General features: G+C 45.2%; 1 protein-coding gene across 1 annotated transcript in view; it reads right to left on the reverse strand.

Annotated features, from left to right (window-relative positions):
- LOC100081497 (myosin-16) overlaps positions 1–20,945 on the reverse strand; it is a 59,961-nt gene extending 39,016 nt beyond the window's left edge. The window contains exons 1-13 of the mRNA XM_001511831.4: positions 20,718–20,945; positions 20,068–20,211; positions 13,243–13,399; positions 12,507–12,534; positions 11,759–11,855; positions 10,814–10,906; positions 10,378–10,441; positions 9,567–9,665; positions 8,366–8,469; positions 6,692–6,830; positions 3,525–3,793; positions 2,004–2,174; positions 1,037–1,216 (exon numbers count right to left, since the gene is read on the reverse strand). Coding sequence (XP_001511881.2) covers positions 1,037–1,216; positions 2,004–2,174; positions 3,525–3,793; positions 6,692–6,830; positions 8,366–8,469; positions 9,567–9,665; positions 10,378–10,441; positions 10,814–10,906; positions 11,759–11,855; positions 12,507–12,534; positions 13,243–13,399; positions 20,068–20,211; positions 20,718–20,927 — 1,755 coding nt within the window. The 5' untranslated portion in view covers positions 20,928–20,945. The remainder of the gene's footprint in view (positions 1–1,036; positions 1,217–2,003; positions 2,175–3,524; positions 3,794–6,691; positions 6,831–8,365; positions 8,470–9,566; positions 9,666–10,377; positions 10,442–10,813; positions 10,907–11,758; positions 11,856–12,506; positions 12,535–13,242; positions 13,400–20,067; positions 20,212–20,717) is intronic.
- Between the last annotated feature and the right edge of the window lie 5,336 nt (positions 20,946–26,281).

Here is a 26,281-nt window from a genome sequence, read left to right on the forward strand (position 1 = left end):
AGTCACCTTTTCTCTCGAAGTGGGACCAAGGATAGTTCAGGAAAACAACTGATTTTTGCTACCTTGAACCAACCCAGGTCTAATCTTGTACTGATCTGATAGCTTTTTTTTTTTTTTAAGATGTTTAGAAAATGGACTTTCTATCGTAAATGCTAGATTTTTCTCCTGATTTTATACTTTCCGATCCTTTGGTTTTCTTTATATAATCCACATTCTCTCATTCACCTAATTGACAGAATTGGGTTTGAGATCATCACATCCTTCTCCCTCTGATCAGGGCAAGCGCAGCTGCTTGGCAGCCTTCTCCAAAGGCTACCATTTGCCTACCATTGAATACACATGAAGAGCTAAACAAACACTGAGAAAGAACTAGGGCCTGGCTTTTACATTAACACTGGAGTTTCAAGCGATACGTATTTTTAAGGGCTCATTCTGCCCTAATGAAGCTATAGGTCAGAAAGCCCATCATTCCATAGAAATCTCTCACTGATGGCTTTCTGGGCAAGGTCTCTGGGAGGGTCAAGATTTTGAATTGGGGACTATTAATGGGTTCTGGTTTTTCCTTCAAATATACTCCTGTCAGGATATAGTTCCAAAAGAGGGTTAACAAAGGCATAGAACCTTTTAAATGAACCAAGTGCCTTGTGAGCCACTATAAGTGGCTAAGAATGTTAGGTACGCTGGCAGAAAAGGAATTCATTTGAAAACAGGGTTCACTGCCTGAGGGATTTGGGACCATTCTGAGCAAGAGAGCTTAGTACAGCGCTTTGCACACAAGTGAGGGTTCAATAAACGAAGAGAGGGGACTCCGCATAAGGTACAGCTCAGGTTTTTGAGATCATCCTCTTTCAAGTGTCGGTAGGTTGAAACGCTAACCCTAAGAAAACCTAAAACACTGCTCATTATTTGTTCAGCACAGTATTGATTACCGGAATAAAATATTTGGAATTGCACTTAAGTCTGGAAGTGTGATTTGCTGGAATGTGGTCCGAAAGAACAGATTACTAATGGATGTGTAACAGATACAAATACTTACGGTGCCGGCGTAGTGGACCAGCTCAAAATGGGCCTCTGGCCCTTTGCCTTTACCTCCCTTGGGCTTAAGGAAGTTGTTTGATTTTCCTAAATGGTTATCATACAAGGCAGCCTTGAAAGTGGCATCCGTGGCTTTCGGGAACACGCACTGCTCTTCCAGAATGGAGAAGATGCCCATGGGCTAAGAGGGAAAGAGAAAAAAAACAATGAAGCGACAGTCTCAGATCAGAGAGGTTTCATGGTCTAAGAAAGAGAGCAGATATGTGTGTGATTGTGTGTGAACGTTGTCCCATATATCAATCCAAACCATTTATTGAGTAATTACTTTATGAAAAACACTGAACCAGTGCTTGTGAAAGCACAGTAAAAGAGAGTTGGTAGGCCCGGTCCCTGCCAACCAGAAATACCTGGGCAAGTACTTGAGTGGACCTTGGCTACCCGCTCTCACTGTGGGTGCATGATTTGACTTCAGTTCAGCCTGAATGAATGGCCCCAAGTTTCTGCCCTGGTTCAGGTCGGCTTGATCTGGCCCATATCAGTGTTGTCACTGGTCCAGTAGAGCCAGAGAGTTTTAGGTCTGCTCTAGGATGGACCCTAAGAATTCGGTCTGTCTGTAAGTCCTGGTGGCCAGAGAACATGTCAGGGTGGAATATTGGAATCATCTACCCTCTAGAACATATGCTCACGCTGGGAAACCGTATCAACGTCTCTCTCCCCCTCTGGATCGTAAGCTCGTTGCGGACAGAGAACGTGTCTGTTTATTGGTGTTTTGTACTCTCCCAAGTGCTCTGCACACAGTAAGCACTCTATAAACACCACTGATTAATTCATCTCCTCCCTGAACCATTAATTCCCACTCTGACGTGATTTTCCCGTGGGCCAAAGTCCTTCAAGAATACAACCCCGACGAAATAAGAGAACTCCTCGTAGTGTTAACGTGTAGCCACCAGTCAGTCGACCCCTCTTACCTTTTCCAGAAGGTCAATGCACGCTTGCAGGTCCAGGCCAAAGTCAATGAAGACCCAGTCAATGCCTTCTCTCTTATACTCCTCCTGCTCCAGCACAAACATGTGGTGGTTGAAGAACTGCTGTAGTTTCTCATTGGTGAAATTAATGCACAGTTGTTCAAAGCTGTTAAACTGCAAAAGGAGCGGGGAGAAAGAGAAGATGATGGAAAGAGAAAAATAATGATGATATTTGTTAAGCGCTTATCATGTGCCAAGCACTGTTCCAAGTACTGGGGTAGATAAAAGGTAATCAGGTTGTCCCACATGGGGCTCACAGACACAATCTCCATTTTACAGATGAGGTGAGTGAGGCACAGAGAAGTGAAGTGACTTGCCCAAAGTCACACAGCTGATAAGTGGCAGAGCCGGGTTCAGAACCCACGACCTCTGACTCCCAAGCCCGGGCTCTTTCCACTAAGCCAGGCTGCTTCTAATGCAGAAAGACCGTGAGCCCACTGTGGGCGGGGACTGTCTCTATTCGTTGCTGAATTGTACTTTCCAAGCGCTTAGTACAGTGCTCTGCACACAGTAAGCGCTCTATAAATGCGATCGACTGAATGAACGAACCACACTTTTTTTAAGAGGTCTGATGCAACGTTGCCCACAAGCAGCTCAATAAGGAGAGTCAAAATGCCGCATGTATTGAAATTTAAAGGCTTTACATCTATTGCCAGCTTTGAAAACCTGTGTGTGCCTATGAAGGATATAAAACAAGGAAATCCAGACAGGCCCGTACATCTAAGTCCTGAATGAAAAGTGGCCGGAACCTGAAGGAATCAGGTGGGGAAAAAAAAATTCTTAGGAAAACTGCAAGTATTGTAAGATATTCCTCAAATTTTGAGCCCCAGGTGGGACAAGGGCTGCATCTAACCTGAGCCTCTTGTCTCTACCACAACACTCAGCACAGTGGTTGCAGCGTGGCTCAGTGGAAAGAGCACGGGTTTGGGAGTCAGAGGTCATGGGTTCGAATCCAGGCCCCGCCACTCGTCAGCTGTGTGACTGTGAGCAAGTCACTTCACTTCTCTGGGCCTCAGTTCCCTCATTTGTAAAATGGGGATTAAGACTGTGAGCCTCACGTGGGACAACCTGATTACCCTGTATCTACCCCAGTGCTTAGAACAGTGTTCTGCACATAGCGCTTAACAAATACCAACGTTATTATTACATAGTAAGCAGTTAACAAATGCCATAATTATCATTAATGGGTGACACGAGCATTCCGCTTCCTCCGTTTTTACCCAGTTCCTTTTGTCGTTTTTTGTGGCTCCAGCTCACTAAGTTGAAAAGAGTCTTTCTGCAGCTTTTCTTTGTAGCTTAGCTTTCAAACTAATAAGAGTCGTGCGGAATGACAGGCAGCCAAGAGCAAGCACAACTTGATTTATCCCCAGGTAACATGATGAAAAACAGGCTGGGGGTTGGGGAAGCGATGTGTTTTGATGAGGGAGCAACTCGGTGTTGGGAGCGGGGGAAGTTGGAGAGTACCTCAAAGATCTCAAAGCCGGCAATATCCAGCACCCCGATGAAGAACTGCCTCTGCATCTTGGTGTCTAAGGTCTTGTTGATCCTGACGACCAGCCACTTAAACATCTTGTCATAGATGGCTTTGCCCAAAGCACCGATAGAGTTATTGCACTGGTCCATGTTTTGACCTTTCTGCACAAATTCATTGCCCACTTTCACTCGAGGCCGGGTAATGCCCTTCTGGAGTTCCCCGGAGTTGAGGCCCATGAGGTGGGCGACCTTATCAGCCACTGTTGGAGTGAAAATAGAAGTTAAATATGTCAGGTGTCTAAAGCAAAAGCTCAGTACAGGGCCCGGCACGTGGCAAGGGCTCACTAAATACGATTGATCGATAGATAAAATACCCCCCGCCCCCCCCCCCCCCCCAGAGAAGATCTACACCATTTTCTCGGTCAAACTTTCATCCGATCCTGGAGGAGAGGGGCTTGAAAGGTTGGAGGCGGGGGAGAAGCCCTGGTTTTGTGCCACAGCGTGACCAACAGGTGAAGAAACTGAGGTACAGAGAGCTTAAATTCCTGAATCGCTGATGGATTTCCCAATAGCCTTATAAGCTCCAACCAAAATTGACAAAATATAGAGAGTGGGGGGGGTGAAGGAGACCTGATGATTCTTCAGCGGGGGGAAGAATATTAAGTCTGTATAACTGACAGAAGGTACTTTTCCTTTTTTCCCCCCCACTACTGCAGTTAGTGCCCTACAAACGACTTGAGCACGCTGCAGTTAAGACCTGTGCGGGGAGCAGTGTCAAAGGGCGGGTTCCTTGTATGACTGCAGCGGCCCAGAAGTCAGCTCATTCCCGGAGCTGTGTGGCCACGAGCGCTGGAGAACAATTGAAAAAACCCATTTTTTAACTAAGGGCCAGCAATAACCTTAGTCCCCGTGGGAGAGACGATGATAAATCTGTTCCTGGGTTTTGTAGGGCTCATACAATAAATCAAAGGTAGACTTGGGCAGAGGGCCAACTCATTGGGCTAATCCAGTCCTGTAAATGTGATCTAAAAATTCACCATCCATCCATCTGCCCGTTTCGCCCCAGTCTTCGCTTCCCTACTCTCTCCGGTAAAAATCGAACAGAATCAGCAGTCTTCACAGTTCTCCCTGAGGACATCACCACTCACCTGAGGGAATGTACAAGTGGCTTTAGGATCTGCTAACCATCAGACCACTCTACTCCTAGAGTAAAACTTCAGAACAAAAAGTGCTCAGCTGTAGCACGACTTCTCTATCCCCTCCCTATCACCCCGATTCCCTCCCTCTGCTCTACCCACCTCCCCGCCCCACAGCTCTTGTGTATATATGTACATATTTATTATTCCATTTATTTTATTAATGATGAGTATAGAGCTATAATTCTATTTATTTATATCGATGCTATTGATGCCTCTCTACTTGTTTTGTTTTGGCAGTCTCCCCCTTCTAGACTGTGAGCCCGTTGTTGGGTAGCGATTGTCTCTGTTGCAGAATTGTACCTTTTAAGTGCTTAGTACAGTGCTCTGCACCCACTAAGTGCTCAGTAAATACTACTGAATGAATTTATGCCATCCAAGATTCTTTTTCTTTCTCTGGGAACCCTTCACTTTTGACAAAGGTTTGCTAGCCCATCTTTTGACTGTGCTAATGAGGGCAGCCTGGGTTTTCCTCCAGGAGTCTGGGTTCAGAGGGAAGCATTCAAGCTCTGAGGGAATCCAGCTGCTCCAAATTAGGTCCGTCCACGGAATTCCAAATAGTTTTGGAGCCGCTGTTAACGCAGGGCGTGTCTAGAAACAATTTCATGTTCAGAATTGGAATGAGCACATTGGAAACTTGAGGAACTTAGTTGATTTAACACAGAGAAGAGGAGGGTCCTGAACACTCAATCACCTGCCTCTCTCCGACCACACCTCGCCGACCTCCTACTACCGCTCAATCCACACACTTTGTTGCTTCAGCATCAATATAGTTGATTTTGATCTCATTTATCTTGCCACCAACCCCTTGCCCACATTCCCCTCTGGCCTGCAATTCCCCCTCTCTTCATATCTTACAGACCATCATGCCTCCCCCCGTCATCTTCCAAGCCTGAAAATCACCCCTCCTCCAAGGGGCCTTCCCTGACTAAGCCCTCATTTCCCCTATTTGCCCTCCCTTCATTTTTGCTTATGCACTTGGATCTGTACCCTCTATCAATCAATGGTATTTATTTAGCACTTACCCTGTGCGTAGCACTGTGCAAAGCACTTGGGATGGATTTCCCAATAGCCTTATAAGCTCCAACCAAAATTGACAAAATATAGGGAGTGGGGGGTGAAGGAGGCCTGATGATTCTTCAGCGGGGAGAAGAAAATACAAGGAACCCATCATGTCATCTTTCCTTTCCCCTATCTGTACTTTATTTTAATGTCAGTCTCTCCTTCTAGACTGTAATCTGTTTTTAAACTGTATTTGTTAAATGCTTACTAAGTGCTAAGCACTGTTCTAAGCACTAGAGTAGATACAAGATAATCAGGTCAGACACAGTCCCTGTCCCACATGCAGCTCTCGGTCTATTAGGGAAGCAGCCTGGCTTAGTGGAAAGAGCCCGGGCTTGGGAGTCAGAGGTCGTGGGTTCTAATCCCGGCCCCACCGCTAGTCTGCTGCGTGACTTTGGGCAAGTCACTTAACTTCTCTGTGCTTCAGTGACCTCATCTGTAAAATGGGAATTAAGACTGGGAGGCCCACGTGGGACAACCTGATTACAGCACTTAGAATTGTGCTTGGCACATAGTAAGCGCTTAACAAATACCATCATTATTATTATTACCAACTCCCCTGTATTATAGTCTCCCTAGTGCTTAATACAGTGCTCTGCAAATAGTAAGTGCTCAATAAATACAATTAACTGAATGACTCAGAACTTCCAAGAGCTGCTTGCTTCACCCCTAAATGGCCTCGATGGTTACAGAATTCTTGACTAAACGTTGTCATTTTTCTCGACAAATTCAATCGATAGTCTGAGAACTAAACTCACTCACTGCTCATTTTATTGATGGTTACTACATCTTTTGACGGTCAAGTGGTCGTTTTTCAGCCAAGAGACCATCAGGCGCTTAGAACAGTGCTCTGCACACAGTAAGTGCTCAATAAATACTACTGATTGATTTACATCCTACCCTCAGTGGTGTCCACTTCTGCTTGCTCCTCTCGTGGCTTCTGCTTGAACTTCATGTTTCCAAAATGCATAATGCCCCCAGTCAGTTTATAGACACCAATCTTCTCCTCTGCAGTGAATCCCAGAACATCAAAAGCAACCTGGCAGTGAGTAGAGACAAATACACACACAAAAGAGATCTCTGTGACCGATCGACCTATTACCCATTCCCAAGATGCATGAGATCTGCCCTTCGTGCAGTACTTAACAACATCCCAAGCAGGTTTTTAGGACTTTGAGGTCAGAATATTCCCAGGACATTCTCGAGGAAGCTTCTGTTTCTTAACCTTTTAACAATAAGCTTTCCTGTCAAATGATGATAAATACAACAGACAAATTTCACAATCTAACTAGGTAAAAAAAAAGTACTATCTAGCCAAACTATTCAGCTTAGAGAAGTTGAAATCTAAATATGCTAATGAAAGACAATTTTCCATTTTTAAAAACATTTTAGTTCTAAATCAGTTAGCCTGGAATTTATTTCTAACATGGACCAGGGTAAAAATCGAGCATCTAAATCTTCTTTAATATTGATTATCTGGGGAATCCTAGAATTCAAACTTTCAGCTACATAATCAATAGGAGTCTCCTGAGTAATTTCGGAGCTTTGTCTTATCCAACCATGGTTTAACTGGCTACAATTTTCCATTTTTAAAAACATTTTAGTTCTAAATCAGTTGGCCTGGAATTTATTTCTAACACGGGCCAGGGTAAAAATCGAGCACGTAAATCTCCTTTAATAGTGATTAACCGGGGAATCCTAGAATTCAAACTTTCAGCTACCTAATCAATAGGAGTCTCCTGAGTATTTTCGGACCTTCGCCTTATCCAACCGTGGTTTGATTAACTGGCTACATCTATCAGAAAAATCAATTTCTTATGCGGAACAAGGGACGTGGGCATAGGTTACCGCATTACCCTTCACTTTATTAAGGCCCCGTTCACCCCAAAGGGTGAATTGGACTCATTACAGTCGAGTTAGTCAGTGGCCACGTGACTTTCGGCTTTTCGATGACAGATGTTTCCCCCCAGCCAGTGATAGTTAGCAGAACTGTACTGCTACCCAATTCAAAATAGACCGGCTACGTTCTGAGCAGCTGAAGTTGGACTGTTGACAAATCCTTGGTTGACCTACAGCATATGAGAAATAACAGTGAGTGCAGATGGCAATAATGACCAAGGTCAGTGGGCCCCTCAGCCTGAGTGGTTTTGAGAACGGGCCACAGAAAGATGGTTAGTCAATACAGAGAAGCAGCGTGGCTTAGTGGATAGAGCATGGGCCTGGGAGTCAGAAGGAGCCGGGTTCTAATCCCAACTTTTCTCTGTGTCGCTATGTGACCTTGGGCGAGACCCTTAATTGTGCTTCAGTTAGCTCATCCATATAATGGGGATTAAGGCAGTGAGCCCCACATGGGACATGGACTGTGTCCAACTTGGTAAGCTTGTCTCCACCCCAGTGTTTAGTGTAATGCCTGGCACATAGTAAGCACTTGATGAATATCATTAAAAAAATACAGCTTCAAATATATATTTGAAATATCCAGGAAGTCTCTGGGATGAAAAATGTCTCAAGAACAAGCCGAAATATACTTCAAGCACAATTGCTTCTTGCTAAGCGCTTCCCTTTTAAACTTACATCCGTGATCTGTAACTCTTCACCATCATCCATGTTGTCGACTACAGTAACACCCTGGCTTATCCATTGGTATTCCTTGGGATTGGGCACCAGCAGCAAACTTTCTGCAGGAAAAGGCGAATCCAGAGGGCATAACGGTGATCAGTAGCATTTGCATTAGACCAAAATGCCTATGGATAGAGTATAAGGACTATTTTTAAGTAGTATAGTATAAAGATTATTGAAGGTGCCATTCAAGTCCAGGAAAGAGATTCCTGGGCTCCAGCAGGCCACTATTTAATGGTGGTATTTGTTAAGCGCTCACTATGTGCAAAGCACCGTTCTAAGCGCTGGGGGATACAAGGTGATCAGGTTGTCCCACGTGGGGCTCACAGTTTTAATCCCCATTTTACAGATGAGGGAACTGAGGCCCAGAGAGGTGAAGTGACTTGCCCAAAGTCACACAGCTGGCAAGCGGCAGAGCCGGGATTAGAACCCACGATTCTGACTCCCAAGCCCGGGCTCTTTGCACTGAGCCACGCTGCTTCTCACTATTTCTATTTCAACACATCTTGGAACCAATAATAATGATGATATATAATGAATATTATATATTCATTCATTTGATTGTATTTACTGAGTACTTACTATGTGCAAAGCACTGTACTAAGCCCTGGGGTGCATTCAAGAGAAGCAGGTGGGACACAGTCTCTGCCTCGCATGGTGGTCACAGTCTCACAGGAAGAGAGAGCATGTATTTTATTACCAATTTACAGATGAGGAAACTGAGGCCCAGGGGGATTAAGAATCTTGCCCACAGTCACACAGCAGACCAGTGGCTGAGCCAGGACTAGAACCCAGGATCTCCTGGATCCTTGTCTTTCCACTAGGATCATGCTGCTTTCCGGAGAACACAATTCCAAACCTAAACAATTAAAGGATACAGCAGACGAGCTGAGTGGATGCTAGGCAGGAATCTGAAGAGGGGAAGCTTTTAGCTCCTAATTCCTGATTCTGATTCCCTTATTTGTAAATATTTGAATGTTTGTCTTCCCTGCTAGATTGTAATTCCCTGAGGAAGGAGAATGTGATTTGGGCTTCCGTTGTTCTTCCCCAAGTGCTCTGTACAGTGCTTAGCATCAGTAGACCCTCAACGACTTCCATTTCTATTAATGAAGGACAAATCAGGGAACTTGGGTTTTGAAGAGAGCATGGGGATTACCAAGAAGTTCAGGCTTCTTATTAGAGAGGATCTGATAGAAGATATGGTAACCTCTCTCAGCTGCCTGCTGGGAAATGACCCGAGATTTCTCTAAGAGATCTGGAAAAAAAAAATAATAATTACCAGTAAATGCAGGCCTTATTTAGTTTCAACAGACAGGGGTTTAGAAAACAGATGAAAGACAATTTCGATGGTCTGCCGAATGTTAGCGTAAAAGGGAGCGTAGAAGGGTCTCAGTGGATAGTAGTCTGACAGCAATCAACTGTATTTATTGAGCCCTTCTTGTGGGTAGAACACCGAGATCTTAGGAGAGTGCAATTCTATAGAGACACAATCCCTGCCCCCAGGAGCTTACAGTTTAGGAGGGGAGATAGAAATTGAAATAAATTACAAATATGTTATAACCACCTGGGGCTGAAGATGGGGTGAATATCGAAAGCTTAGAGGGTACAGATTGAGTGCATAGGTGGTACAGAAGGGAGAACAAGTAGGGGAAATAAGGAATCGGTCAGGGACGGTCTCTTGGAGGAGGTGTGATTTACGTAGGGCTTTGAAGGAGGGGAGAGTCATATATGAAAGGAGAGGAAGTGCGTGAGCAAGGGGTAAGTGGTGAGACAGGCAAGATGGAGGTACAGTGAGTAGGTCGGCATTAGAGGAGCAAAGAGCGCAGGCTGGGTATCGGTAGGAAATCAGGGAGGTAAGGTACGAGGAGGAGAGCCGATTCAGGTGCCTTAAAGCCGACGGTAAAGCGTTGGTTTGATGCAGCGGTGGACAGGAGCCAGAAAGGAAATAAAAGTAGGGAGCAACTTACAACTCTCTATGTCAGCCCCAGCCAGTTTGCCAGAAGGGCCAAAATGGATTCTGATAAACTTGCCCTGAGCAAGAAGAAGGATGAGTCAGTTTCTTACACAAGTGCTTATGCCTTCATGGAAAGAATGGGGCAAATTGAGTTTCAAGCTGCCCAAAAGCTACGCCCGTTGAGTTCCTGATGGGTTACACGCAGGTAACTCGAGGCCAGATGTGGCTTCATGGGAATGAACTCCTAGGAGTGAATGTACCTGCCCTTGAATCATAGTTCGAAAAGCAATTTGAGAGGTCATCTAGTCCAGCCCCCCTGCCTCCAGACAAGACTATATTAAAATCCTTCTTTTCTCATGATTAAATTCCACAACCTCTCTTTTTAATTCATACCAGGATTTCTGTTAGTCGGTCAGGAAAAGGTTAGGCTGGATGGGCACGATACTCACAAAGCGAGATGAATTGTTGTTCCTGATAGTCTTGGCATTCCCAAAGGCCTCTAGCACGGGATTGGCCTGGATGACTTGATCTTCCAGGGATCCCTGTCCAAGAAACACATCAAGGCAAAAGGGTCAGGTGACTGGAAGTCAAGGAACTGGTGTTGGGGAGAGCGTAGCGTCTTCAGCACAGGCCGGGGAGTCGGAGGATCATGGGTTCTAATCTCGGCTCTGCCACTGGCTTGCTGTGTGACCACTTGGGCGAATCACTTCACTTCTCTGTGCCTCGCTACCTCATCTGAAAGTGGGGTTTGAGACAGAGCCCCACCTAGAACAGGGGTTGGGTCCCACCGCATTTGCTTGTATCCACCCCAGCGTTTATTACAGTGGCTGGCACTGTAACACATGCCACAAATATTATTATCTTTATGACTAATCTTGATGAAGGGAGATACAGGAAGAAAGCAGGAAACACAGGGGACAATTATACCAATTCTGCCTTTTTAAATACTTCCTTTTAGGAGCTCCCTATTTGTTAAGGCACCCTCTGAAGAGCTTTCGAGGCCTTTCCCTCTGGACTTTTCTCTCTCCATCGGACTACTTTTCCTTTTTGTGTTTCCATGGTGACAACCAGGCATGGTCTCTTCCTTGCTGTCTGCACATGGCTTCTGGCTGCTCCGGAGGCAGAACTCGCTAGAGAGCTCCTACATTAGCAACAGCAGAGGGAGCATTCACCGGCAGGTTTTGCTCGGCTGCCTTTTCCATTTCTCAGCGGTTCAGTAGGGAAAGCTGGTCCACTCTCGGAAGTGTAACCAATTTAATGATTCTGTTGAGTTGTCGGCCAGTGGGGGATCGGGGAGGGAGAGGAGTGAGGAAGAGGAGGAGGAGGAGGGGAGAAGGCCCTTAGGAGAGGCAGAATTGCTTGCAGGCAGCGGCGCTCAGTTGGAGAAAACATACCTTACCGTCCGTAGACTGTTTGCCTGTGCCTCCGATATTGGCAAAATACTGAATGACCTTTTTTGTGTTTTCAGTCTTGCCGGCACCGGATTCTCCACTGAGGGAGGAAAAAGAAAGAACAAACGAAGGACTAAAATGTAACACTATTCACTCTCAGGAAGCCACATGCAGGTACAGATTAACTAAATCAGCTTTGATGTTAGAGCTAGAGAAGCAGCGGGGCCTGGTGGATAAAACACGGATCCGGGAGTCAGAAAGACCTGGTTCTAATCCCCGTTCCGCTACTCGACCGCTGGGTTACTTTGGGCAAGTCACTTCACTTCTCTGAGGCTCAGTTCTCTCATCTGTAAAATGGGGGTTCAATACCTCCTAGCCCTTCTACTTAGAATGTGAGCCCTGGGTGGGCCAGGGACTGGGTCCGACCTGGTTATCTTGTATCTTCCCCAGGGCTTTGAACAGTGCTTGGCACCTAGTAGCACTTAACAGATACCACAGTGATTATGTGTATCTGATTACAGACACTGTCAATTTTCTACAGAGTACGGGCAGGGGTATTAAGTGACTCAGGAGGACCCGCATTTTTTGACCAGATAGACGCTGGCTGAGGTATTTGCTTTAGTTAAACCCATCTGAGTCTGAAATGTTACTTATAAAGTGCAGCCAATTAATTATAATTACATAATGGTTTAATTATATGTATAAGAGACCAACATAATTATATGTATGTGGAACAAAGAAAAAATCTTACGTGATTAGCATAGACTGATTTTCACGATCTGTAGGGAAAGAAACAAACGGTACCAAGACACAATTAGCAAATGTCTACCCTTTCCCAGTTTAGAAACCTAGGTATCGTTAATGCCAAATCCAGAGAAATCTATTGGCCCAGTATTCTGCCTCTGGGCATCAATAATGGCCAGGGTTGGAGATCTCAGACATAACCCAAAAGTCATCTTATTGCATGGGATATGTCTCTAGTAGTTGCTGAATTGCGATCAGTGATCACATAGGAATTCATGAGGGAATGAAGAATAGCCCTGAAGATAAATACCAAAAATTTACCATCCCACCATTTTGAAACAGCCTTTCTTTCCCCAAAATTAAACAGCTGGAATTATGCAAACCAGAGTAATAAAACCACATAGTTCTTGGCTACTGGCTGCAGATATTCCTGGCCGATCATATATTTTCATTGTTTCTGGGCATATAGCTATTAAAGGCTAGAATATCCCTGGCAGTACCTAGTTACCTCTTCTGCCATTACTCTCTTTTGTTGGATGCCACGCAAGACCTTTAATGTCATTTAATCTGAGACAGGAAGTGTCATAAATAAAACATTTTCTTTTAAATGCAGTTGGCTTTGGCTCGACTACTTTTCTATAGGGGAAAGGTGCCAATATTCCACCGATGATACAAAACCCCTGAGGCCTCTCAGTGGGCCTGGAGGAAAACTCTCTCGGCCAAAATCTGCCTCCCCAACTTACCCATGAGCATGTCATGGTAGGCGTTGTCAGAAATGGAGAAGAGATGCGGAGGCATTTCAGTGCGTTTCTTGCCCTTGTACATGTTGGCCACTCGAGCTCCATAGATGGGCAGCCACTTATAGGGGTTGACGGTCACACAGAACAACCCCGAGTAGGTCTGACAAGAGAGAACACCACGAAAGAGAGAAAGTTATCTTGCCCTTCCCAGAGCCACATGGAAATAGCAAATGCCATCTTATTCAACTTTGTTACCGTCTTTCTTTTGGTGCCCCATTTCAGTCAGTAAGCCAGTCAATAGTATTTAGTGAGCACTTCCTATGTGCAGAGCACTGTACTAGAAATCACAGTGTGAAGAAGAAACCCATTTCCCCCCTTGGGGCAAAAGTAATGCCTGAATCTCTTCTATTCTTTAAGGGTGAGACTGGAAGCTGGGGAGGAATATGTTTGCTATATTGTTATATTGTACTCTCTCAAGCGCTTAGTACCGTGCTCTGCACACACTGAGTGCTCAATAAATACCACTGACGACGATTGATTGACTGAGTGCAATCTACCCATTATTTTCTTCCCTAAAGGAGATTCCAGCTCCCTTATCCAGCCTAGTAGTAGAACCAGGTCACATTCAAGAAGCAGTAAAGAGTTGAGTCATCTCCTCATCTCTCTGGAGGTACAGCTTGGCTCTCTCCCCATATTCAAATCCCACCTCCCCAAGCAAGCCTCCCCCACACCCTGAGCCATATCATCCCTTCAGTCATCTTGAGAACTTCCAGACCTATTTACACTCCTCCAGAGTGTGCTCAATTTATATAATTTTCCAGCATTTAAAATATTTTGATGATTGTCTGCCTCTTTAGAGTGGAAGCTCCTTGGGGAATAGGGAATGTGTCACTTCTTTATTCTGTACTTCCCAAGGTCCTAGTAGAGTTTGCCATCCCCAGTGGCTGCTCAGTAAACGCTGCTACTAATAATGGTGGTATTTGTTAAGCTCTTACTATGTGCAAAGCACTGTTCTAAGCGCTGGGGGAGATACAAGGTGATTAGGTTGTCCCACGTGGGACTCACAGTTTTCATCCCCATTTTACAGACGGGGTAACTGAGGCACCAAGAAGTGAAGTGACTTGCCCAAAGTCACACAGCTGGCAAACGGTGGAGCCGGGATTAGAACCCATGACTCCCAAGCCCGGGCTTTTTCCACTGAGCCACGCTGCTAAATGGAGATTCCATTCCAGCGCTTAGAACAGTGCTCGGCACATAGTACCAACATTATTATTATTATTATTTCTGAGTAGCCACTCTTCCCAAGCCAGTCCTCACTCAACGGATATTGAAATCAATCCTGAAATCAATGGCATATATTGAGCACTTACTATGTGCAGAGCACTGTACTGAGAGCTTGGGAGAGAGCAATACAACAGAATTAGCAGAAACGTACCCTGCCCATAACAAGCTTTCTGTCTAGAGGGAGTATTTGTTAAGCGCTTATCATATGCCAGGCACTGAATTGAGAACTGGGGTAGATACAAGATAATCAGGTTGGACAAGTCCGGAGTGCATGAATCTAAGTGCTCAAGGGGAGGGATTAAGTATTATTTTTTATTATTATTATTATTGTTAAGTGCCATTGAGTCATTTCTGATTCACAGCGACTCCAAGGATATGCTTTCTCCAGAACGTCCTGCCCTCTGCCAGAATCCGCAACCTTGCAAACGGTTCTTCAGTTATCGTTGTTATGATCTCCCTCCATCTAGCTCCAGGTCTGTCTCTTCTAAGTTTTCCCTGGACCTTTCCTAGCATTAGTGTCTTCTCCAGAGAATTAGTCCTCCTGATCGCATGTTTAAAATGTGCTAAGTTGAGTCATTTGACCTTTCAAAGATCACTTTGCTTTAATTTGCTCTAAAATTTACGAGTGAAATGGAGGGAGGGAAAATAAGGTGGAGGTGTGTGGGATGAGCACTCAGTAAAGGTTCCTTCCTGGAGGAGGTATGGGTTTCATAAGGTTTTGAAGATGGCAGAGTGTTGGAGAGAGTTTGTCAGAGAAACAGCGTCGCTCAGTGGAAAGAGCACGGGCTTGGGAGTCAGAGGTCATGAGTTCAAATCCCGGATCAGCCGCTTGTCAGCTGTGTAACTTTGGGCAAGTCACTTAACTTCTCTGTGCTTCAGTTACCTCATCTGTAAAATGGAGATTAAGACTGTGAGCCCCATGTGGGATAACCTGATCACCTGGATACCCCAGCGCTTAGAACAGTGTTTTGCACATAGTAAGCACTTAACAAATTCCATCATTATTATTATATGTAGGGGGACGGAGTTCCAGGCAGGAGGAAGGGAAGGAGAAAGGGGCTCACCAGGTGAGGAGAGAGAGCGAGGGGTAGTGAGTTGTTTGATACTAGAGAAATAAAGGATGAGATGAGAGGAGTGAAGACAGAGAAGTAGAGGGAAAGGAGCTGATTGAGGGCCTTGAATCAAGCTTTGGAATAACGCAGAAATGAGTTAAGATTTCACCATAGAATTTTAAAAGATTCAAATTGCAATTTTTCTGACCCATTTATTTTTTGAAACCTTGCTGAAGCAGCTTGCAAAAGTCTGTTTTTCTGGATCCAGGATTTAGAGCATTCATAGGAGCATGGGTTGTTCCTAAAGGGCCCGTTTCTCAGCCCTGAATTAGAAGTCCCAGGAGCAACCGGGGCTTTAAGTGTCCCTCCTCCTCTCTCTTTTGCGATGCCATGGTCAGAGAAGCCCCTAGCAAAAACTCTGCCCTGGGACCCTCAATCAGGATTTTCAGTCCTTACACAGGGTTAAAACAAATCTTCAAGTGTAAGTCACTGGTTTTATAAGGGAAGGTGTTGGAATTGAAATATTACGTGGGCTCTGCAGGACTCCAAGTTTGAATCTTAGGTCTCCCACAAAATAATTATTTCCTGGGTCTCGGCAAGTTATTTAATCCTTTTGGATCACATCAGATATTATTCACTGAGCACCTACTCTGCACGTGGTGTTGTTTAGTTCTACTAAGAAGGCAGTATCAAAAGACCATTGCCTCCAGCTGCTACTCTCCTACCTTCCCAAGATAGTCCCCTTATCTGAGTGAATGAAGTTGGGTGTAATTTTAGAAATTTCAGAAGCACTGGTTTTCCAATAGAGAAGCGGGATGGATAGAGCACAGGCCTGGGAGTCAGAAGGTCGAATCCTGGCTCCGCCACTGGTGCGCTGTGTGACCTTGGGCAAGTCACTTCACTTCTCTGTGCCTCAGTGACCTCATCTGTAAAATGGGAATCGACACCTTGAGCCCCACATGGACAGGGACTGTGACCAACCCGATTTGCTTGTATCCTCCCCACTGCTTAGTACAGTGCCCAGCACATAGTACATGCTTAACAGATGTTACCGTAACTATTATCACTATTAGAATACGTACTCCAGATGGAGAAATGTACACTAAACTCTTCTCTAGTGCCTGCTTTCTCTAGTGCATGTTTTAGGCAAAAACTTTACTGTGTAATTACAGAATGTTTCTCCCACAGCAGAAGTCAGACTGGGGAGAACGCGGGTTTTATCAGCAAAAGTAGAGATTTGACATTGTAAGGAACGGTCGTCGGAGTGGTCGTGGCACTCCTTGCTTCATCTTGGGGATAGGCCCATCTTCCTGCAGAGAACAGTGCTCCAGCCTCACTGTACCATGTGCCCCAAACTCTGAGACCCGAGGAGCCCAAAGTTCTGCTCCTCTAGGCCCAGTTCCCCATCGATTTTGTTTATTTTCATCATTTCCAATGCGTCTGTCTCCTCCAGTCCCTCCTCCCCACTTATACTGTTAGATTGGGAGGCTCCTGAGCAACAGGGACAAAGTCTAATTCCCACCTGTGTACTCACTCCCAGCACTTGAGTACAGTGTTCTACATTTAATGTTACAACTACTCACAGATTTCTCAGCCTCCGGTCTCTTCCCCTCTCCAGTCCATACTTCACGCGGCTGTCCGGATCACCGTTCTAAAATGACACGCTGCATCCAACCGCCCCTCCTCCAAAGTGGGCCATTCCTCTCCGCACCAAGCAGAGACTCCTGTCCCTTGCCTTAAGGCACTCTGTCAGCTCTCTACCTCTTATCCACTCTCTTCTCCCGCTAGACCCTAGCTCACACTCTTCACTCTTCTCCGACAACCTACTCACTGTGCCGCGTACTTATGTCTCCCCGGCTACCAACCTCTTGCTGGGCCCTTCATCCTAGCTGTTAACAACCTCTCTCTTCACATCCGACAGAGCACTACTCTCCTCGTTCATAAAGCCCTTCTGAAATCAATCAATCCACCATATTTACTGAGTTTTTAATGTGCACAGAGTACTAAGCACTTGGGAGACTACAATATAACAGAGTTGGTAGGCACGTTCCCAGCCCACAACGAGCTTACGGTCTAGGTGAAAGCACATCTCCTCCGTGAGGTCTTCCCCAAACTAATGTCTAATTTCTTTACTTGCTGCTAAAGTCTCCTGCTATTTCAGCCATTCTACACTATAAACTCACCCCGGTGCTTATTTGTATATTTATTACTCCCTCTGATTTATGTTAGAGCCTGTCTCTCCCAACAGACTAAATTCTTATAAGGCAGGGATCATGTCTTCTACTCTGTGTCTCTACTGTGTTTATACAGTGCTCTGCATACGGTAGGTGCTCGATAAATACTATGGAATGATTGAAGTAAAATGGGCTAGTGAATCTTCAAAGATTTTTGGTCTGATTAGAGTATCCTTGGACTGAAAAGGTCTTTGAAAGATTATCTAGTCCAACTCCCTGCCTTCAGGCCCCTCTAATCCATGTTAGACAAATGAAAATCTATCCCGCTTTTAAAGATCTCTACAGAAAATCTTTCTACAAGCTCCCTCAGAAATCCGTTCTTGTCACCGACAGGAAATCCTTTCTTGTGCCTAACTTAAATACCTCATCCTGCAGGTTACCCAAAGCCAGGCTCAGAGCTCCATCTGTCAGATGTAGATTAGATGTGCCCGAAGGCAGGGGGATGTTTATTTGATTCTTTATTTGGCTTTATTCACCCTGACATATTCCACTGCTACCTATTTTATCCTTCATCTTCCTGCTCTCACTTTTTGAATATAATTTGTTTGACTCCTCCCATTAGATTTTACTCTCTGCTGTACTCTTCCAAACTCCTAGTACAGTACTCTGACTTCAGCAGGCACTCAATAAATACCACTGATTTATCTATCAATCCTCAGGTTATATGAGTCTTTAGGGAGACCATTCTTCATGATGTGAGACCCAGATTTTTAAGGGATTTATTCGATACAGAAACTGCCTATTATGTGCCTACCATAAAAAAAAATTGTGATCATCCTGATTCAGAAGTGCCCAACTTTTGGGAATTTGGAAAGCACCCAACTGTTCATGCTTCACAGTCCTCCTAACTCACTGAACTCTCTCATCCACAACATGAGGCAAGGTCACGAGGAGAGGAGGAGGGGAGCCAGACCCCCCAGAGCTGGTCTTCAGGCTAGTGCAGTGGCCACCCTGTTGCTCTCCCCTGAAACTTGCTCAAAAGACACTTTAGAGGGTCCTAATCCATTCAGCCACTCGCTCACCTGGACTGCACCTGGAACGTGTCCAGTACTCTTTCGGTCTCGACTATGGGAGGGGAGTCAAACTGAGGCATACCTACTCTTTATATTGATGCCTGCTTACTTGTTTTGATGTCTGTCTTCCCAGGTCTAGACTGTAAGTCCTCTGTGGACAGGGACTATCTCTCTATTACTCTATATACTTTCCAAGGGCTTAGTACAGTGTTCTGCACACAGTAAGCACTCAATCAATATGAGTGAATGAATGAATGAATGAATGAAAGAATGAGTATTCTAGCTTGGGCAGTGGCTAGCGAGTGGAAGGCAGTTGGCTGCAAGTCAAAACTCAACCATGCTGGGCAGCGGCACGGGAGAGAGTCGAGGGCAGAGACTCAAGTTAACTGCATGGAAGAAGGCAATGGTAAACCCTATTTTTTACCAAGAAAAGTCTTTGGATACACTATCGGAACAATTGCATTCTGGGAGAGATGTGTCCATGGAGTCGCTATGGGTCGGAGACAACTCGACAGCATAAGACAAATCCATTGGGTAGTGTTCCTCACTGGAGGTTGGGCATTTTACAGTGTGAGTTCCTACATCTGGGCATGAGAATGGATTTGAGGGTGGGCCGGATCCTTGACAGAAAGAGGAGCGGGGCTACTCCTGAGAGAAGGGGCTCTCAGATTACAGCATTCTGGAAACAGAAGGGCCAAAACTGCTTGTGCCTCAGAGATGGCTGAGGGGCAGTAGGTGAGTCCAACCTAGTGAGGTGATTGCTTCCCGCCTCAGGAAGCAATGCGTGAGTATCCACCTGATGAGATTTCCCTGAGGGGGATGATTTACAGATGGCCTCCGGCAAGTCACTCAACCTCTCTGTGCCTCCGTTCCCTCAACGCTACTGTGGGGCTAAGATACCCGCTCTTAGGCTGTGAGCCCTGGGTGGGCCAGGGAGTGGGGCTGATCGGATGATCCTGTAACTAAGTCCAGTGCTCAGCACTGTGCTTGGCAAAGAGCAAGCATTTAACAAGTACCGTAGCTCAACAGTGGCTGCGAAAGTAGGAGCAGACCCCTCTCCCCGCAGAGGACGCAGCATCCAGAGTCAAACGTAAAGCGGTCTCGCACCAACTGGGAACACCAGAAATCTCTACAGAGAGATCAGCCGCCCTAAGCCACTCAACTGCCCTCTGTAACAATGATGGTATGTGTTAAGCGCCTACTGTGTGCCAAGCACTGTTCGAAGCACTGTACTCTGCCACTTACGTAGATCCTCATGTTGATGTAGCGTTGGCGCAGGTTGTTCAGGACACTGGCCTCATTCAGAAAGGTCATGTCAGCCATGTCATTGGCCTGGTAGAACTTGGGAGGGTTCATCTGTTGGATATCTTCTTTCTTCATAGTAACCGTCTGCAGAATTAGAAAATCAAGAGATTCACTGATGCACAAAGCTTGGCCTGCAGAGCACCTGTGATGATTCTCACTCCAAAATTAATCTCAGAAAGGGCTTAATTGAATTGGATTGCAGCCCCACTCTGGCTTCTGGAGCTTCAGTTACATTTCCCATCCCAGAACATACCCTGATAATTCTCCGTCTCCCTAGAAAGGAAGCTTATGTTTGGTTTTGTGTTCAGTTGCTCTATCAAACCCAGTACTCTGTTCCCTCCAGCTTCAGTGACCTTAAGCACTGATTTCCTATGTCAAAGTAAAGCGGCTCCATATGTGGTCCCTTTAAACAGCATCGTATCACAGAGATGTGGAAAAACACTGCACTGGACTCATGAAATGAGGTTAGCAAACTTTAGATTGACCCTGAAAACAATAGCAGTTGAAATAGTGTGGATAACAAAGGGAGCTCCAGGAACAAAGAGCGGGGTTTCGATAGGCTTCATCCTGGCTGAAGCTTTCCTACCCACCTGATTGGTGACCGTCTTTACGGTGACTTGGTCTCCTTGTTCAGACTGGATCTCCCCTGCGACGAAACCCTCCTTCTCATCCTTTACCCAGCAGGACTTCTTGATGTCATAAGGCTTGTTCATGGCCTCAATCCTCTCCTTCTCTGGGGGTGCCAGAAATGGCATGGGATCCACATCGTCCCCACATTCTCCTTTGTACCCACCAGGCATCTCGACTTGTTGAGGAAGGAGAAAGAAGGAAAAGAGAGACAGGGACCGTAATCTTCCTCAGGGCTAGGGGAGGGAATAGAAAAGAAGAGCTTAGGTTGGGGTTGTTCCCTTCGGGGACTCCGCTAGTGCCCTCCACTAGTAATAATAATAATGTTGGTATTTGTTAAGCGCTTACTATGTGCAGAGCACTGTTCTAAGTGCTGGGGGAGATACAGGGTCATCAGGTTGTCCCACGTGAGGCTCACAGTTAATCTCCATTTTACAGATGAGGTAACTGAGGCACAGAGAAGTTAAATGACTTGCCCACAGTCACACAGCTGACAAGTGGCAGAGCGGGGATTCGAACCCATGACCTCTGACTCCCAAGCCCGTGCTCTTTCCACTGAGCCATGCTACTCTCTCCCTTTCACGCCTGGTATCATCTATCTCTGAACCTAAATAACAGGTAAAGAACATAATCTGGAGGGAGGACAAAAGAGGAAGGGGAAACTCTGGAACAACACCCAAAAAATCACATAGGCTGTCAGGGGCCCGGCATGTCATCTTGGTGGATGAGCTGGAAATGTTTTTTAGATGCCTCCCAAGGGATATGAAGATGACTTACAGCTCTAGTGGTGGTTTTCTTGAAGCTGAGGATACTTCTCAAAATAGGCTGATGAGAGATAGGGCATCTCCTGACTTTGGCTCCTTTTGTGGGGGCTGGGCTCCCTATCTCCCTAGGTTCCTAGGCCCCTTAGAGATCACTCCTCCTCGACAGGGAATGGATCTACCAACTCTGTTTTATTGTATTCTCCTAAGCACTTAATACAGTGCTCCACACATGATAAGCACTCAATAAATACCACTGATCCATCAATGAGGTTGTATTATAAGCCCTCAGAACACATAAACCTCAGGAGAGATTGAAGAAGAAGCATGGCCTCGTGGAAAGAACATGGGCCTGAGAGTCCAAAGACCTGGGTTCTAATCTTGGCTCTGTCATCTGCCTGCTGTGTGACCTTGGGCAAGTCACTTAAATTTGCAGAATCCCAGTTTCCTCATCTCTAAAATGGAGATTACCTACCTGTTCTCCCTCCCCCTTAGACTGTAAGCGCCCTATGGAATAGGCACTGTGTCCAACCTGATTAACTTGTATCTACCCCCAACATTTAGTACAGTGCCTGGAACATAGTAAAGGTTTAACAAATACCATTTTTTTAAAAAAAAAAAAAAAAAAGAACCACCCAACCATGTCAAGAGAGTTAGAAGGGCCCAATCCAGGCCCTCTCCAGATCCTGACTTGCTCTTTACCAATTCCTCCAGAGACATTCTCAACAAGCATTTATTAAATACCCTCAGGGACATGACTCTGCACAAATGAAACATATTTCTATTAGTATTTCAGTTCCCTGCCAATCATTCAGTAATTAAGATGTGTAAGGTTACAGAGGGAATAATAATCATGTTGTGTAATTATAGAGTTTTTCTTTCAAGGAGCAAAGTGCCTTATAAATTTTGCCCTCTGAAGGAAGGTGACTAGAGAGGCAAGCTTCATTTAGAGAAGAGAAAATAAAGGCACACCAAGACTAGACGGCTTGATCAAGAAGTCAGGGGGAATCGGAAGGGAGGGTAAATATAACATTCAATCAATTTATTGAGCCCTTCCTGGGAGGAAGACTGCTTTTTATTGAGGAACAGAGATGAGAGCAGTGACCAAACATCACACCTGCCCAAAGTGAGTGGCAAAGCTTATCAGTGTGCCATGTCAGCCCTGCTGGAACCAAAGGCATCTCAAGTCATTTGGAGAAAAGTAAAAATTGGTGCCAAAGAGCTCTAAAGGAACTGCCTGCACACTTCAGCTTCAGCTTCACTTCGCCTTCAGATTGGAAGCTTCATGCTGGGAAGCATTCATTCATTTATTCAATCATAATTATTGAGCGCTTACTGTGTGCGAAGCACTGTATTAAGCGTTTGAGAAAGTACAATATAACAAATAAATGCTTTCCTGCCCACAGCGAGCTCAGAGTCTAGAGGGGGTGACAGACATCAACAGATATAAATGAATAGATAAATAAATTACAGAATACACATATATGCTATGGCGATGGGAGGGAGGACGAATGAAGGAGCAAGTAAGAGTGGTTCAGAAGGGAGTCAGAGAAGAGGAGAGGAGAACTTAGGGAATGCTTCTTGGAAGAGACGTGCCTTCTTGGAGGAAGCACTGTGGCCTACTGGATAAAACATTAGCCTGCGAGCCAGGGGAACTGGGTTTTAATTCTGCCTCTTCCACTTGCTTGCTTGAGCAAATCACTGAACTTCTCTGGGCCTCAATTTTCTCAACTGCAAAGAGGGGATTCAATACCTGTTCACCCTCCTACTTAGACTGTGAGCCCCATGTGAGACAGGGATTGTATATAGCCTGATCTACTCCAGTACTTGACATATAGTAGGTGCTTAACAAATACCATTAAAAAATAGGTGCTGAGGAGGAGGAGGAGGAGCTGAGCAGAGACAGGAAAGAAGACAAACTTTTGGATTCCCGTGAATCCAGATGTGGTCTCCATTAAAATAACTGCCAAGGACCATAATGAACCACATGAACTAAGAAGACTAAACGTTATTTTGCAAAAAACTGTGTATATCATTTGCATGGGCCAGCTGAAAAAGTGAAATCTCTCTTCTGGCAGTTTTCCTACTCAAGTATTATCATCACTGCCCTGGAGGTTGACATGTCTTCAGTTGGCCTTTCTCTGCTCGCTCGGGCCCATTCAGTCTCACTGACTTGGATCTCCTCCATCTGAAAAGTTCACTTGAAATGATAGACAGCCACCGAGAACAAAGAAAGATATTAGGAGAGATGAGGGCCAGTAGCAGTTTTGTTTTTTCAGGACCCCGTTATAAGATGGCTCCCTTAAAGGAATGGAGAACTTTGCTGTTTATAGCTGCTACCTCCAGCTAATTCTGGGATGCTGAGAAATGTGGGAAAGTCTTCTTCCTTTCCAGTCAGGACTGCACATGTTTCTTGAAAGAAGCATTTGGCAAACTCGTGCATCTAAGATGAGCTTTCACCCTTCTTAAACAACTTCCTTAGATCTAAATTGATATTAGAAAACTGTAAACATTTCAACACTCTTTCATGTTCTACACAGAGATTGAGCCCCGTGGCCTATGTGAGGCTGGGATAATTCTCCTGGTCAGTGTGACTCTTAGGAAGATTTTTCCACATGATTTTTCTGCTGTCTACATGAATCTGATAACTTATATTGGCAGTTCCTGGCCAGTCCAGCATTTTATCATCCAACTGATCCACAGGCCTGGCAGCCCTGAACAACTACACCCTTGGCAGTCTTGCTTTCCTCATTCCAGCTGGAGCAAAGATCAAATGACAAAGGATTCGAGCCCAAATTCACCCAAAAAGTACATACAAACGTCTGTTAACACCTTTAAAATACATTAGGCATATGATTAAAATGAAATACTTGTGTCCAGCTGAAGCATGAGTTCATTTTTAATTGCCTTAATGAACTTGACCAAAGAGTTCTCTTCCACTCATTCCAATTAGGATGCTTGTATTTTTCAAGGGCAGTGTTGATTTGAGCAACCAAATGAGGTGGACCAGAGTCCAAGCCCATTACCTGGCCCATACCATGCTAAAATAGAGTTAGTGCTCCCCACTGTCTTCCCCAAATCCCATGCCCTTCTCCAGGTATCTATGATCCCAGCCCCAGCCTCAATGCTAACTCACCAACTCCCATTTCTCCCCCTTTCCACGAACACTTACATAATCATCAATTTGGGGACATGTCCTACTGATCATGGCCCCTGGGTAACTGATACCTTTAGTCTGGAGAAGATTTTGACCACAGATGACTTTCATCTTTATCACTAATCACAGTAAATCCCCAAATGTTCTGATCACAAAAGCAGACACCCAGCTATGTTCGTACTGTGACTCAGTGTACCCTTTTTTCTCCCTGGGCTTTTTCTTGGATTGTTCTTGGCTTTCACTCCCCACTACAGATCTTTCCCACTCTTCCCACTACCCACAACCTTCACTTGAGTACGTACCGGAGTCGGTGCTGGAAGACACTGGGTGTTGGGAAGAGGCTGGCCAATCTCTTTTATACCCATCCAAAGGGTCTGAGATGCCTGACCTTAAAAAAGAAAAGAAAATTCTGATGATCCAATAGAAGATCTGGTCTCATCTTAGGAAGCCTAATTGGTCTCAGGTTGGGTCCCTTAGGAGGGATCAATTAGTGCTCTGTTTCTTAGGGAATTATCTTACCCTCTATTGCCCTTGTAGGGAATTCAGTGAAGTCAGCAAACAGACCCAAGCTGGTGGTTTAAATAGAATAGCTGCCTAATGGATTTTTATTTTAAAGACACAACTTCACCCATGTCTTTCTGGTGGGTACCGTTCCTACAGGACTGTGGGTGTGGGGCGGGGAAGGCGGGTGTTGTCGGGGAGCAATCTATGACCAGGAGGGACTCCTTGGCAGAAGATGTCATTCAGAGCCTGCTCTGAGCAGTGAAGACTTTATTAAATGCGCCAATCCTCACCATCCTTGGACAGGGTTTGAGCCAGGAAATGATACCTTGAGGCAGCCTAAACCAGGGTGGTGAGAAAGGTTAGGAGCTTTAGATTCAATTCAGGGGAAATTGGAGTCTTGGAAGCTTAGCATAATGATGAAGTGGCTCCTTCCACAACTTATGGTTCCTCCATCCCACCACCCCTGGGAGACATTAGGGTGGCATAGGGGATGGGGAATCTCCCACTCCTGTAAGCCATCGAAACACTGGCCTGAGTAAATAGGCTGACCATCAGTTCATCGTATAGTGAAGACACAGGGTAGAATAGCTTGATGAACAGGCTAATGGACAATTCTAACTCTGGTCTTTGGGTCAAAAGATTGAAGCATTTCTTCATATATTTTTAAGGAAGGGAAGTATTGGTGGCTAACGTCAAGCTATCTCTTTGCTCTCTCCTAGCCTCACTTCTAGTAATGTCATATGGGATATCACTAATTCCCCCCAATTTTTTTTAAATATGGTATTTGTTAAGTACGTGCCAGGCACTGTACTAAGCACTGGGGTAGATACAAGTTAATCAGGTTGGACACACAGGGCTGTCTTATTCCCCAGTTTTACAGATGAGGTAACTGAGGCCCAGAGAGGTTAAGTGACTTGCCCGAGGTCACACAGCAGACAAGTAAAGGAGCTGGGAATAGGTCTCGGCTCCTTCTGACTCCCATGACCATACGCTATCCTCTAGGCCATTTCCTAGAAGCCACACTCAAGTAAATTTTCCCAGCACGCCAATCAAAAGTGATTCCATATTGGCCGATTCTATCCCTTCACTAATTAGTAAGGTCATG

The sequence above is a fragment of the Ornithorhynchus anatinus genome, chromosome 2, assembly GCF_004115215.2.
Source record: "Ornithorhynchus anatinus isolate Pmale09 chromosome 2, mOrnAna1.pri.v4, whole genome shotgun sequence".
Taxonomy (NCBI): Eukaryota; Metazoa; Chordata; class Mammalia; order Monotremata; family Ornithorhynchidae; genus Ornithorhynchus; species Ornithorhynchus anatinus.